Raw genomic sequence first — 15,839 nt, 5'->3', positions numbered from 1 at the left:
ACTCTGTTTTAGGGTCAGGATTTAATAATTCATATTTTCTTTTTCTAACTTGTGTCCAGATATTATACTTTTTTATTTATGGACCTGATCTGAGAAACAATAAAAGACCAATCACTGAAGACCGGTTACTATTCTGGTCTTCAGATGTTCGTATTTTAACAATTTGGTCCTTTATGTTTGTAGATTAAACAGAAAAGGCTTTCAGTGAAATGTTTAATGCACTTTGAGTCGTATCGCCCAGCACTAAACAGAAATGACTGAATTATTTTCTCTTTACCCAAAAAAACAAAAATGCTGATTAGTAAAAAACCTTTATTTCCGTCACATTTACCTGAAACAGCAACAAGTATGAAACATTTAGACAAATGTTGTAAAATATCAATCAATGTTTAAAAATGTACTAATACATGTGTTCCTAATATTATACACAAAAGCAGATTCTGACAGTTATTAACAAAATCAAGAAAACTGAGACAACAGCTGATCAGTTAATATTGAGTTTATTGTTTCAGGTCAGACAGAAACGTTTATAACTGTTTATCAGCTAAGCCTGAAGTTTCTACATGTTCAACTAAAACTACAAACCAATGAATGAATATTTTATCAACGTGAAAAGAAGTCTTGCAGTTACTTTAGTTTTAATGAATGAACTGCCTCGCTATCGCTGTAAATAAAAGGAACAAACATAAGAACAACAAAGAAAGATCCACCTTTTAACTGATCTCGGAGGCCTTGTTGGCCTCCATCTCCCACTTCTCCAGGAAATCCTGCAGGTTCAGATTAAAAACGTCAATGCCTTTAGGGGACAGGTGGACTCCATCCGGCCGGTACAGGCCTGTGTTCGCGCCGCACCTGATGTTGTCGTGGGTCAGCGAGGTGCCGCCCAGCTCTGAGATGATACTCTGGATCCTGCGGTTCACAGTGCTTCGCACCAGATCCACCTCGTGGCTGTCAGGAGAGTGGCGCCACACCCTGCGGGGGAGGATGTTGGACCAAATGAGGAGGCACTGGGGGAAGATGCTCCTCATGGAGGTCAGGTCCTTTTTGACGGAGGCCAGCAGGTCGGTCGGGCTGTCGGTGCTCAGGTCGTTGCCGCCCAGGTGCATGATGAGGACATCTGGGTTTGGCCAGGTGACCTTCAGCTGGTGCAGCTGGGGCAGCAGCTGGGGCCATGTCATGCCCTGGGTGCCCTTCCACCAGATGGCCACCTTGCTCGGGTCCATGCCCAGCTGCATACCTACCTCTGGAGACTTGGCTCGGGACTCCGCCCAGTAAACCAGCGAATGACCACAAATCCAAACGTTCTTGGGCTCACTGCTGATCGGTTTGCCTACAAAATGTAACAGAATACATTCGTAAGCAACAAAGCCTTCAGTCTCTTTTACACCAGCTGATCCCAATAAAATCCATATTTCCTTCATCGGACCTCTAAAGCTAGGACTGTACATTAGTCCTCTGGCTGGTTTCACAAAGATCAGACTGATATAACACTGTTATCTATATGAGCTTAGACAGTTACACATTAAGTGATGTTTTTAGTACATCTGCTGGTAAAACGTAGATACTTACAGGATGATGGACAGATGTCAGCTAAACTAAAGCCAGTCGATGTTTGTTAAACCAGCCACAGAACTTTACGAGCTAAGACTGTAAGTCTATAAACCTCTCAGCCTGTTTGGAGCCTTTTTCCTCCACTTCTGACGACGCTGGTACATTAACGGTCGTTACAACCTCCATAAACTCAGGAGCACTTTTATAATCAGTCCAGCTATCTATCAACTTCATCATTTAAAAAGTTACTAAAATAATAATTACTGCATCATTAAAGTTAATCAAACTTTACACTTAACTGTTTCAACCTGTTCATAACGCTCCATAATATTAAACCAATAAAGAACTGGTTGTGTTTAATGCGACTGTGTGATTATTTACTTGCATGTTCAGTTTAACGTAAAGATTTCAGTGATTATTCTAAAACATGCTGAAAAACGGTTTAATCAAATAATGCAATCAAGAGATCAAATGATCACCTACCTTTACTGTCTGCAATGTACATTTCTGTCATTTCAACCCTTCTGAGTCACTTAGCATCAAAACTACTTGATAAAAATATTTAAACATTGTAGCAAAAAAGGTTTTGATAAAATAAAACGATTATTAATGAAATGTCTCGTCTCCCTAGCTAACTGCAGATTAAAGCACAAAGCCACGCTGGCTCTATAGAAACATCACATGCAACACAAACGCCAGCAGCAATTAAAATTACTTATTATTAATATTTATTTACATAACTCGGACTTATTTTGCAACCTCATTAATGATCATTTCTTTCTTGCTTCACTTTAACTAGTTATGATCTGAGGTTCATTCAGTACGTTGTCTAAAGAACAGAAATGGAATTAAACTTCTAATAAGTTAAAAGAAATAATGAGAATTCTGCTACAATACACAACTATATAAAACCATCTTTGTTAATCCACTTTGCAGTAAGACAAATATCATTAGGACGGTTATTCTGTTATTAGTTTAATACTCTGGTTGAGTCTAGTTAACCCGGTGAATCTGGTAAAATGACTGTGACTACATCAGATTGGGTAAAAACATCAGTGCATGACATCATTACTGTCTGTATGCCGGATTAAAAGCTGCCAGTTACTGAGTTGGAAAATGAATGAATGTTTGAAACGCTGGGATGAGGATGTTGGTGAATGGATTGCTGGGTGACTCCACAGACTGTATAGAAGAAACATCCGTGACGTCACCCATTGGTTTGTGGACTGCTGCTCGGAAGCCAATAGTTTCTAATCTAGGCAGCGCCATCTTGAACATTTCAGGTGCATGCTGGGAAAAATAAAAACACGGATTCTACTTATATGGGCATGAGGCGGCGCCATGGGCGGAGCGGGGAGGTTGCTATGGTTACGAGGGCTGGATCTGGAGGACATTGGTCAATCAACCTGTCAATCAGGACGTAGCCCCGCCCTAATGCATACCCTGCTTTATCGTCACATATAAAATCAGGGAGGCCAAAATGTCCCAAATGAACATCATACTGCATTGAAGAAGGCTTTAAACTAGCGATTGAGACCATAAACACATTTTGAAAACGTTTACTGAGGTTAGAAATCAAGTGAGAAGTTGGTGAATTCTCCATTGACTTGTATAGAGACGGTCGCCCCCTGGTGGCCTTTTGATAGAATGCAGCTCTAAGTTACTTCCTGGTTGGCCTCATTTCAGAGGACCAGAGCTCCCCACCTGGGTGTATCTGATTTATTGATTATTCATCTGTAGCTGTTTTATTTTCCATTTCTGTTCTCTGACTGTACTGGACCTTTTCATCTCCACTTTAAACTACACAAAGTGATCTTAACTGACAGTCTGGTTGATTATGAGGTTGTACAGTCACAGTTACCTCAGCAGCATATTTACAGGCAAAGACGAGACTCGCTGTGTGACAGACAGATTTAAATGAGGAGAGTGACAGATGGCTTTCTGTCGTTGATTCAAAGACAGAAGAAAAGCAAAAATAGAAATCTATCTAGAAAACTAGCATCGTACAAATGTTACAATCATGGTTATGAAAAGAAAAAACCACCTTGCAATGAACCTTTGATATCTATCAGCAGTGTCGCAGTTTCCCAAGTCCTTGACTCGCATTCAAGTCCAATTTTAGGAGCTCGACATAAAACTTTAACACTGATAACGACGACTCCAGCGAAGATTAGCACACTGAGGATTTCAACTTCTGTGTAGACGCCAGCGGTTCATACAGTCAAAAGGTATAATATGCAGAGTTGACTAAGGTGATACTTACCCATCATCACAACAAAAAGAGCACTCATATATATATATATATATAAATATATACGACCACTAGATATTAACACACATTAAGCAGGCGGAACTGTTGAATGAATAAATAGCTGGTAACAGTGCGAGCTCTTTGGTAACAAGCTAAAAACATGACAGCAATGGACTGACTGACTTACCATGAAGTGAAGTGAAGGAATTAACTGTCCATGAAATGAAGTGAAAGGTCTGATCTGTGATTATCTCAGGCTCTCAGTAAAGGGCCGAGTCCTTCACACTAAACGAGCCTTTAATCAATTCTTCAAACCAGTGAGTTAAAATATGGATAAACTTGGAGACAAGAAGGTAATTTAACTTCTACATTTTGATATGTAATTACTCAAAAACAATCATTGAGCTAAAATTTGTGTTAAATGTATTGAAGGCAGAGTTTTAGTGACAATCAGACTGGCTACTACTAAATAATGCTAAATGCTATCCTTGTTAGCTTCCCGAGCTAACCTGAGTTCGGACGATCAAGAAGTCCAGAATCGACAGCTATTAATGTCGATACGCATAAAATACTGATGTATAAACACATCTTTAGCAGACTAAGTGATTAACTAAAGCCCACACAAGCTGCTACGTAGCATTACTCACCATAACATTCAACAGTATCAGATTTATTGACAGTTCACCTCTAACATACGCCGATATCTCTCCATTAGCTCCTGGAGCTAACATTAGCTTCACAGACGGAAAGGACAAGCTACTTAACAGTTCATTATGCCAAGAATTACAGTTGATAAGCTTAAAATATTGATGTAATGCATTTTCTGGGTGAACACACCTTTTTTAAATCAAAAAGTGGACAAATGAAGCTAAATGAAATACTACATAACATTATTCAGAGGTACTGTTAAACCTGCAGAGTGGAGCTTTTACATAATATCTGTTCACATATAACTGTATTACATCGCTGCCAAACACAATGGCTCATCATAATACATTATTTTCAAATGTACAATATTAACTTGTTTAACTGTAAATGACTACGGAAGACTTTCCAATGTTTGGTTATAATTAATCTTCTGGATCGTTTGATATAAAGTTGAGTGCTGCTCTGTATTCAGGTCGACACAAACAGAACTGAGCCAACTTCACTTACCCTGAACAGCTCGACTAGGACTTGGCTCAAAGACTTACCACGTTCTCTCTAAAATGAAATATCCTTTACAAAAAAGCGGACGACGAACTAGCATGCTGGAGAGGTAAGGCCCTCAGTTAAACACTCGTAAGGCTTTCATGAGCATGGCTTACTCTAAGGTTCAGTAGATGGAGGAGAGTCGATGGAAAACATGTTAAAAGATCGTTATAAGTAAACTGCTTTCTGGCATTTCATTATTATAAAAGCTGAATGTCATAGCTGTACGAAGTATTCTTGGGAAACTGAAATGTGACATCTATAAAAACGCAGATTGTTATTCACTTAAATCAAATTATTGAGGCAAGACGGCACAATTCAGACCCTCGACCCTTTAACCTTTAACCTCTACATTGTTAGCTTTGGAGTGATCTTTACATTCAGTCTAACAGGTTTACATTTAAACAATTCTAACTTCACTGTGTCCTGGACTATTAAAGCCATGTCTATGAAAGCCACCTGGATCTAAAGGGCCTACTGAGTACGAACGCATCATCACATTAAGTCTAAATAGTTGTTTGAGAGCTTTTCATGTCTTTATGTAGCAGACAATTACTGCTACCTAACTAGCAACATGCAAAGCTGCAGGCTAACTTTTAACAGGTACTTCTTAAGTATGACATACTTTATGCTACCTGTTCGTACTACACACAGTAGTACAGACTTTAGTGGGTTTGTCCTTTGTGTTGGTCTTCCTCCTAAGATGTTCTTCGTGGACGTGAAGCTGAACTCTAGGTTGTTGTTTTTTTAAAAGCAGTATGTTGCAGGTTTCATATCCGTGTTAATACTCTTTACTGTCAATGAACACCAAATTAAATCCAAGCTTAGCAATGGCATTGTCAGCTAGCTGTGATGTTTATACACTCAGTGGTCACAGTTTCAGTACACAATGCTTTTGGATGGAAGGTCATGCTTGAGAACATCCAGTCAGGGTGAGAGTCTCCGCTGTTCATATGGCTGGCTTCTCCAGTTTTAATGGTGAGTTTTAATGAACTTCCTATGTGGATGTCTGCTAGTGAACGCGGATGTAATCATTATGCAGTGAGAGTTTGGGATGGTCCAACCAAGTCGAGGTATCTGCTGATAATCACCGTCTTTAATGTACAGTGAGTTGTTGCTCTGATAATGTCTCTTATATTGGTTCTAACATCCATCCCAGAAACATCTGTAGTTAAGGCAATCTTAATTTGGTACCAATCATTTCTACCTCCAATCCACTCACCTTTAATCAAAGTCTATTAAAGCCTGATCAGACACGTGGACATGAATGAGGACCCTGTGGTGAATAAGAGGTGTGTAGAAATGGGAAGGTGTACCTAATAGAGTGACCACTGAGTGTAACTGTTTAAGCTCAAAATGGTATTACCAAACCTTCCAACGCTACATTGCAATTAAAATATCACTTTAACAGCTTGTCTAGCTAACTTTCAGGGCTGGGTATCAAAATTTTACATATACAGCAAATTTAAACTTTGTAAAGTCTTTGTATGCCTGCTTGTGTTGGGCAATATATTGGACATCTTGACTGCTTTTTAAAAAAAACACTGCAGGATTTTGCAGAAAAAGTAAAGCAATAAAACTTCGGTATCATATCGCCACTAGGACTGAAGAACTTCAACCAATACCCAGCCCGACTAACTACATGTCTATCTGAACCTCTCATTATCTCACCTTACTATGGTTTTCTGGACTAGAATGGTTCCTTTTAAGCTAGATACCAGAAAAGTCACAACATGAAGAGGAAAAAGATGTTACTCTGTGGAGTGGGGGTTGCAGTTGGCTTCTTCTCTTGATCGCAGGGATGACCCACTAGGCTCGGATAACAGGTGGGAGACGACGACTGACTCTGCAGCACTGAAGACGTCTGCGTAACCCTAAAGGCAAACTTATGGCTCCGTCAAGCTATCTGTGTGTAGAGGCTGTGCTGCTGCGTCGGGAGATCCGCGTAGCTGCTTGCATCTCTTCTATAATGCAACCACATGTAGGTGGTGCTGCTGGGAGGGCAAAATTACTGCTAGACCAAAACTTACATTGTGATCTAGCAAAGCCATTCCAGGAGAAATCTTCTGGCTACGTACCGCGATAATGTGCAAGGCATCCGTGTAGCGTTGTTCTGGAGCTACAACTGCTGAAGGAGATGCTATAAACGTCCGTATGCTATTCCACGTTGTGCGAATCTACAATGAGACCGCAAAAACCATGTAGACGGAAAGGCACGAACCTAGCTAAGCACTAGTCACGACGCTACCATAGGGCCTACGTGCAGTAATTTATCATCGTATAAACGGTTACGTTAGATCCAGAGAACACTTTACGATACTTCCATCATCTTATCCTTTTCTGTTTCTACCACATCTTCAGAAGTTCTGCCACAGATATAAAAGTATCGCTGGGTTTAGCACGAGAGCCGGGCTAACTGTCTGGGAGGAATCAGCCTATATACTAGCCTTCTCAAAGTACCTGTCTCATCAAAGAAAAAAAAGAAAACAGGGTGTACAAGGTAAAATATAAAAGGCATGCAGTTGTAAAATGTTACCTTCAAAAACATATTTATGACTTCAAGAAACTGACCGACCAAGAATGTAACCTTAACAATAAACTCAAAAATCCCTGATATTCAAAGGCTGCTAGTTGAGTTCATTGACTACATGAATCAATAGTGGTCTGATACCTGGGGAGATCCATGTTCCATCCTTGTTCTTCTCTCCTTGTTTCTTGCGGGCTAGCATCTCCTGAAACTGCTGCTCTCTCTTCTCCATAACCCGCTGGTTATACAAATCCAGCTGCGACACAAACACAAATACATGGTCAAGGCTTCATCCTAAAAGCTGACACATCATTTTTAAAGGTTTCCACTTGATTACATGACAATGTTTTTCTGCCTATATTACTGAACTGTACATCAGTAGCTGACTAGAACCACCATCAATTTGCATAAAAAACAAACCCTCTGAATCTGTGTAATAAACAAGACTTCTGCCAACAAGTTTTTACTTTTCATTCTTGAGTACATCAGTACTTCACTACTCAACAACTAATACTTTATTTGAGTAAAATATCTATGTACAGCAGTACCACTGCTGATCCTACCTTCTCCTTCTGCTTGTTTCTGATGTCATCATCGGTCTCTACTGAGGTCTGAGAACTGGAGGCTGATGGAGACTCTGTGGGTAAACTGAACTGGACCGACTTGACTGGTTTGGCTGATGGCTGCCCAGCCAGAGATTTCACCGTCTCTATGACCTTCAGGCATCTGGCCACTGTTGTAGAGATGGCTGACTGGTCATCACTTGAGTTATTTGATGTTGCCGGTGTTGATGGTATCACTGAGGCAGTGGTTAAAGTCTGGGAAGGACTGGAGGCACCAGGAGGTGGAGCTACAGGAGGCTGACCAATAAAAGGATAGCCTGCATGACTAGAAGTTGGAATGAAAGAGTGTCCAGGAGATCGCCGGGGTGGCGGTCCAGGGGGAGGTCCTGGAGGAGACAGTCCAGGGCGCCGTGGAGGAGGTCCAGGGGGAGGTCCAGGAGGAGGTCCAGGGGGAGGTCCAGGAGGAGGTCCGGGAAGAGATCTAAATCTCTGGGGTGGCTGACCTGCTGCAGGAGCGCCCACATTGGGGACTGTGGAGCTCTGTAATGGGGGAATATGAGTGTTTAATCCAAGGGGCCAGTTGACTGGTGGGGATGGATGTTGATAGTGAGCAGGTGGAGGCCCAGGAGGAGGTTTGGGGGGGTGTGAGCTCTCCATGGTCTTGGTCAGACTCTGCAGCTGTTGTGCCCTTTGCAGCGTCTCCAGCTCCTGCTGGTCAAGGAACCCTTCATACTCAGAGACAGCTTTATGTCTGCTGAGAGGCTCCACACTCGAGGACCTTACTGGGGAGGGGGAATGGATGTGATCCGATTTAACGGAACTGCTTCTACTTGTTCGATGTTCCTCCTGTGGGGATGACAAGTCTCTTTCTGTGGACGAGGACTTCGGACTGTAGATTTTCTCCTGGGCGCGGCTCGCCAGTTTGGACACATCTCCTGTACTCAGCTTCAGTCCAATTGTACGGAGCAGACTCTGGATCTTGTCGTATGGTTCTGTGCTGCTCTTAGGTTCCTCACTTGTTCTTTCTACTGAGGACTGCTTGGGGCTCGGTTGTTTCTTTTCCCTTTCTACACTACTGCTGGGTTGCTCTTGAGCCAATCCTACAATCCGAGAGAAGCCCCTGCCATCTTGAAGTGCCCGTTCATGAGGCAAAAGGTCATCATGAACATAAACAGGTTCTGGTTTCTTTTCAGAATCCACCTTCTTATTAAGCATGTCAAGAAAGCGATCAAGGGGGGGTTTCTCTACTGGAGGTGACAGACGTGATGTTATATTCATTTTGGGAGAGGGGCTTCTTGGAGGTGGTTCTGTGGGGGAAGGAGGTCTGAAAAGGGGTTGGGAAGACGAGGCAATAGCAGAATGAGTCATGGGAGGTTGGGTGGAGGTGCCAGGAACTTTACTGGGCTGAGAGGAAGATGGGGGATCATGGGGTTCTGGAGACTGGCTCCGTTTGACAGGATGGTATCGATCATCATACGGTCGGTCCGCATACGCTGGGTCATAGTATCGATCCTCAAAGGGTTCATCATAAACATCATAGCGATCGGTGTAACGACGGCTGGCAGACGGGGGGCCGTCGTACGGAGGCTCAGCGTAGGGGCGGCTTTCGTAAGGGCGGTCACTGTAGGGCCGCTCGGCATAAGGACGTTCAGCATAAGGTCGGCTGGTGTAGGGATCACCGTAGCGCTCACCATAAACCTCACCATACCGCCGATCTTCATAAGGAGGACCGTACGGACTCTCATAATAAGGGTCATCGTACGGCTGAGGAGGACGAGGGTGGTACTCGGGTCCCTCCGGTCGTTTCTTGAGAATAGATCGAACTGGTTTGTACTCTGTGAGCGGGACAGCGATCCTGCCATGATCGTAGTCTATGCAGGTCCTCTGTCCGGGATCCACCAGCGACTTCTTGTAGGCTATCATCTCGTTCAGCTCCTCAAGCTCCCGCTTCTTCCTCGCCAGCTCGTCATCCATGACTCCTCCCATACGCCTGGGAGGAGGAGGAGGACTCATCTCCCTCCTCCTCTTGTGACTGTCTTCCCGCTCCCTGCTGATTTTGATCCTTTTCTTGACGACCCGGTCCTTGCTCCTGCTGCGACTCCTGCTGCGGCTCTTGCTGCGACTCTTGCTGCGACTGCGACTCCTGCTGCGGCTCTTCGTACGTCTGCGTGACCTTTCCCGGCTTCGGCTTCGCCTGTACCTGCTGGGTTTACGGTCACGGTCGATGCTGCTGCTGCGTTTCCTTTTGATGATACGTCCAAACTTGTCTCTGGGTGGACTCCTGCTCCTACTCTTACTCCTGCTCCTGCTTTTACTCCTGCCCTTACTCCTACTCCTGCTCCTGCTTCGGCCGTATCTACGGCGAGCGGCGCTGTAATCCCTTCTGCTGATTGAGCTCTTGCTGTCTTGTGCTCTGAGATTCTTCACCACAGCCTTCAGCTTGTCTGCCTCTGGTTTTTCCTTCCTAAAAGTTAAAAGAAAGAGATGTTACAGAAGAGTTTTGCTAATTAGAATAATTTAACAAAATGTGAGATTCTATATAACCTGGCTAATTTATTTTATTTATTTTTTTAAACACAGATTCTGAGATTCTTCTTATTTCATTTAAATGAATAAATCAATTAATTACTTACGCAGCATCTTCAGTCTTTACCAGCTTGATGGTCATCTAATTAGTGAGACAAACACATATTAGACAAAGTCAGGAAAATAATTACATCTGCCCACACACACACATACACACACACACACACACACACACACACACACACAGTCATGCTAACCTTTCCTTTGTTGGCGCCAACACCGCCCAGTTTGCGGACGGGGAGGAAAACGCTCTCGGTGAAGCGTTTGATCCGGATGGCCTGGTGCCCCCCCTCTGCTGTTTCATGCTGGGAGAGACGACAGGAAACATGTTTTATTCCAAAAATACAGAGATTTCAACTCTTTATCATCCCATAACTGATATTCTCTACTGTTTAAAGGTTTGACGTTTTCCTAATAAATAACTTCTTCACTTTGTACTGAATCTTTGAGAAAGCTACAATGCAATATAATATATACATGAGGCGGGGCCATGAGCGGAGCGGGGAGGTTGCTATGGTTACGAGGGCTGGATCTGGAGGACATTGGTCAATCAACCTGTCAATCAGGACGTAGCCACGCCCTAATGCATACCCTGCTTTATCGTCACATATAAAATCAGGGAGGCCAAAATGTCCCAAATGAACATCATACTGCATTGAAGAAGGCTTTAAACTAGCGATTGAGACCATAAACACATTTTGAAAACGTTTACTGAGGTTAGAAATCAAGTGAGAAGTTGTTGAATTCTCCATTGACTTGTATAGAGACGGTCGCCCCCTGGTGGCCTTTTGATAGAATGCAGCTCTAAGTTACTTCCTGGTTGGCTTCATTTCAGAGGACCAGAACTCCCCGCCTGGTTTGAACATGAAGATTCACTGGCAGTAAGTTTTATTTTAAACCTTTCACATCCTTGTGAAGACAACTCAGGAGTCAGAGTGAGACTAAAATAACGATGAAGATGATGAAGATGATGAAGATGATGAAGATGATGAAGATGAAGACTCACCGGGACGACGCTGAACTCGACCTTCTCGTTCAGCTCCAGTCTCTTCTTCTCGATGACCTCTGACATGCTGAAGAACAGCTGAGGATTCTGGGAACACTTGATGAGCCCCGAGTTCTCCGCAAACTCGATGACGATGCCCTGCAGGAGGAACACGGAGGAACATGGAGGAACACGGAGGAACATGGAGGAACATGGAAGAACACAGAGGGACAAGGAGGAACACAGAAGAACACAGAGGAACACGTCAGATATTCTGCCTCAGCCTAAATCTGCCGGTAAAGAGTCTGGTTCTGGTTCTAGTTCTGGTTCTGAGAATGGTTCTAGTTCTGGTTCTTACGTGTCTGCGCTGTTCCGTCGACTCTTCGAAGGAGTCGGGGAGAATCTCCACGTAAGCCGCTCGTTCCTCTTTGGTCTCTCGATGTGTGGCGATGTTGAACCGAACCTTTAAAACATCAAACACGGTTCAGCTTTAGAACCTTTAAACATCCCTCCTTTCCTTCCTTGACTCGAGGACAACAGGAGGGTTAAATAAATGTAGAGATGAATTAAAGTGAAGAAGACTCTGCTGGAACTGGACTAGTGATGTGTGATCTCTGGACGTCTGTAGGAATTAAACTCAGCTTCGGTTGGTCAGTTCGTCGGTTGGTCGGTTCGTTGGTTGGTCGGTTCATTGGTTGGTCGGTTGGTCAGTTCGTTGGTTGGTCGGTTGGTCGGTTCGTCGGTTGGTCGGTTCGTTAGTTCGTTGGTCGGTTGGTCAGTTGGTTGGTCGGTCGGTTCATTAGTTGGTTGGTCGGTTGGTCAGTTCGTTAGTTGGTTGGTCGGTTCGTTGGTTGGTCGGTTGGTCAGTTGGTTGGTCGGTTGGTTGGTCGGTTGGTCAGTTGGTTGGTCGGTTGGTCAGTTGGTTGGTCGGTTCGTTAGTTCGTTGGTCGGTTGGTCAGTTGGTTGGTCGGTTGGTCAGTTCGTTAGTTGGTTGGTCGGTTCGTTGGTTGGTCGGTTGGTCAGTTCGTTAGTTGGTTGGTCAGTTCGTTAGTTGGTTGGTCGGTCGGTTGGTCAGTTCGTTGGTCGGTCGGTTGGTCAGTTCGTTGGTCGGTCGGTTGGTCAGTTCGTTAGTTGGTTGGTCAGTTCGTTAGTTGGTTGGTCGGTTGGTCAGTTGGTTGGTCGGTCGGTTCATTAGTTGGTTGGTCGGTTGGTCAGTTCGTTAGTTGGTTGGTCGGTTCGTTGGTTGGTCGGTTGGTCAGTTGGTTGGTCGGTTGGTCAGTTGGTTGGTCGGTTGGTTGGTCGGTTGGTCAGTTGGTTGGTCGGTTGGTCAGTTGGTTGGTCGGTTCGTTAGTTCGTTGGTCGGTTGGTCAGTTGGTTGGTCGGTTGGTCAGTTCGTTAGTTGGTTGGTCGGTTCGTTGGTTGGTCGGTTGGTCAGTTCGTTAGTTGGTTGGTCGGTTCGTTGGTTGGTCGGTTGGTCAGTTCGTTAGTTGGTTGGTCAGTTCGTTAGTTGGTTGGTCGGTCGGTTGGTCAGTTCGTTGGTCGGTCGGTTGGTCAGTTCGTTGGTCGGTCGGTTGGTCAGTTCGTTGGTCGGTCGGTTGGTCAGTTCGTTGGTCGGTTCGTTGGTTGGTCGGTTGGTCAGTTCGTTGGTCGGTCGGTTGGTTGGTTCGTTAGTTGGTCAGTTCGTTAGTTGGTTGGTCAGTTGGTCGGTTCGTTAGTTGGTTGGTCGGTTCGTTAGTTGGTCGGTTCGTTGGTTGGTCGGTTGGTCAGTTCGTTAGTTGGTTGGTCAGTTGGTCGGTTCGTTAGTTGGTCGGTTCGTTGGTCAGTTGGTCGGTCAGTTGGTCGGTTCGTTAGTTGGTCGGTTGGTCAGTTCGTTAGTTGGTCGGTTAGTTGGTCGGTGTTTTTCTCACCTTGTCTCCGTCCAGCATGGTGGCTCCGGTCAGCAGGTCGCTGCAGCTGAACGGCAGCTGCTTCTGCTGCCCGTCGACGGTCATCACCAGCCGGCCCATCTCTGAGTCCGCTCTGCTTTGACTCCTCGCTGCTCCTCCGTCTGCAGCTGGCGGCTCCTCCTTCTCCTCCTTCTCCTCCTGCGCCTCCTTCTCCTCCTGCGCCTCCTTCTTTACCTCCTCGCCTCCCTCACATTCAGGTTTGGTTTCTGACGTTTCGTCCTCGTCCATTTTCTCCACTTTAATTTTAATCTGCAACTGAAAAAAAAATTAAGATTTTTATTCCTTCAGGTCTAAACACCAGGAGTCTTAACTCTGCAACTAGTCTCTCACCTGTCTCACCTGTCTCTCATCTGTCTCACCTGTCTCTCATCTGTCTCATCTGTGTCTCACCTGTCTCACCTGTCTCTCGCCTGTCTCTCACCTGTCTCACTCTCATCTGTTTCATACCTACCTCACCTGTCTCTCATCTGTCTCTCACCTGTCTCTCATCTGTCTCTCACCTGTCTCTCATCTGTCTCTCATCTGTCTCACCTGTCTCAATCTCATCTGTCCCACCTTTCTCTCATCTGTCTCTCACCTGTTTCTCATCTGTCTCACCTCTCTCACCTGTCTCTCATCTGTCTCACATCTGTCTCACCTGTCTCAATCTCATCTGTCCCACCTTTCTCTCATCTGTCTCTCACCTGTTTCTCATCTGTCTCACCTCTCTCACCTGTCTCTCCTGTCTCACTCTCACCTGTCTCTCACCTATCTCACCTGTCTCTCACCTGTCTCACTCTCACCTGTCTCACTCTCATCTGTCTCACCTGTCTCTCACCTGTCTCACCTGTCAGTCTAACGCTCCATCTCACCGTCATTTGCAGATTTAAAGTTAAATATTAGAGCAGACGTCTCCTCCTTCATCCTCAGTGTTTGTCACACCTGTCAGCTGAATACTGGACCCTGATTGGTTAGGAACTAGCTGTGATGTCATAAATCACACTTCATACCTGTCCGACCTCATCTCCTCCTGCCTCTCCTGCTCCTCCTCCTCCTCCTCCTCCTCCTCCTCCTCCTGCTCCTCCTCCTCCTCCTCCTCCCTCGTTGTCCTCCGGCTCTTTCTTGATCTTGATCTCCTTACGAGGAGTTCTGCTGATGGCTTTGAGGACGGTGCCTTCGAATCTCTCCTTGCTGATGTCGTCCAGCGAGTCGGGGTCTCTCATTTTGAAGCCGAACGGCGTCCACTGCACGAGGACAGGAAGTGGTCATAAACCTCGTTAACTAATTAATCATTAATTAACCCTTAAACAGGCCTTACTAGTTATGTCATTTGCACCTAAAGTAAGGAAGGAAGGAAGGAAGGAAAGGAGGGAGGGAAGAAGGAAGGAAGGAAAGGAGGGAGGAAGGAAAGGAGGGAGGAAGGAAGGTAGGAAAGGAGGGAAGAAGGAAGGAAAGGAGGGAGGAAGGAAAGGAAGGAAGGGAGGGAGGGAGGAAGGAAAGGAGGGAGGAAGGAAGGTAGGAAAGGAGGGAAGAAGGAAGGAAAGGAGGGAGGAAGGTAGGAAGGAAAGGAGGGAGGGAGGGAGGAAGGAAGGAAGGAGGGAGGAAGAAGGAAGGGAGGGAGGGAGGAGGAAGGAAGGAAAGGAGGGAGGAAGGAAGGAAGGTAGGAAGGAAAAGAGGGAGGGAGGGAGGAAGGAAGGAAAGGAGGGAGGAAGGAAAAGAGGGAGGAAGGAAGGTAGGAAAGGAGGGAGGAAGGTAGGAAGGAAAGGAGGGAGGGAGGGAGGAAGGTAGGAAGGAAAGGAGGGAGGGAGGGAGGAGGAAGGAAAGGAGGGAGGGAGGGAGGAGGAAGGAAGGAAGGAAGAAAGGAAGGAAGGACAGATGAAGGAAGGAAGAAAGGACAGAAGGAGGGAACATTTACCCTAACAGCTGAACTTAGATCTGAGGAAGGAAGGAAGGAAGGAAGGAAGGACAGATGAAGGAAGGAAGAAAGGAAAGGAAGGAGGAAGGAAAGGAGGGAGGAAGGAAGGTAGGAAAGGAGGGAAGAAGGTAGGAAAGGAGGGAGGAAGGTAGGAAGGAAAGGAGGGAGGGAGGGAGGAGGAAGGAAGGAAGCAAGAAAGAAAGGAAGGAGGGAACATTTACCCTAACAGCTGAACTTAGATCTAAGGAAGGAAGGAAGGAAGGAAGGACAGATGAAGGAAGGAAGGAAGGAAAGGAAGGAGGAAGGAAAGGAGGGAGGAAGGAAGGTAGGAAAGGAGGGAAGAAG

At 45.2% G+C, this 15,839-nt stretch overlaps 1 protein-coding gene across 1 annotated transcript; it reads right to left on the bottom strand.

Annotated features, from left to right (window-relative positions):
* Positions 1–428: 428 nt before the first annotated feature.
* Positions 429–14,614, bottom strand: si:dkeyp-121d4.3 (serine/arginine repetitive matrix protein 1). Its single transcript, XM_053333285.1, has 9 exons — positions 14,590–14,614; positions 13,562–13,855; positions 12,013–12,117; positions 11,676–11,813; positions 10,867–10,974; positions 10,717–10,751; positions 8,084–10,547; positions 7,665–7,776; positions 429–1,330 (listed from the first exon to the last, which is right to left on the bottom strand). Exons 2-9 carry the CDS (start codon positions 13,826–13,828, stop codon positions 714–716), a joined length of 3,846 nt encoding a protein of 1,281 aa, XP_053189260.1. The 5' UTR covers positions 13,829–13,855; positions 14,590–14,614; the 3' UTR covers positions 429–713.
* Positions 14,615–15,839: the final 1,225 nt, after the last annotated feature.

The sequence above is a fragment of the Scomber japonicus genome, chromosome 14 (assembly GCF_027409825.1).
Source record: "Scomber japonicus isolate fScoJap1 chromosome 14, fScoJap1.pri, whole genome shotgun sequence".
Taxonomy (NCBI): domain Eukaryota; kingdom Metazoa; phylum Chordata; class Actinopteri; order Scombriformes; family Scombridae; genus Scomber; species Scomber japonicus.
This window is presented reverse-complemented; position numbering and strand designations above follow the sequence as displayed.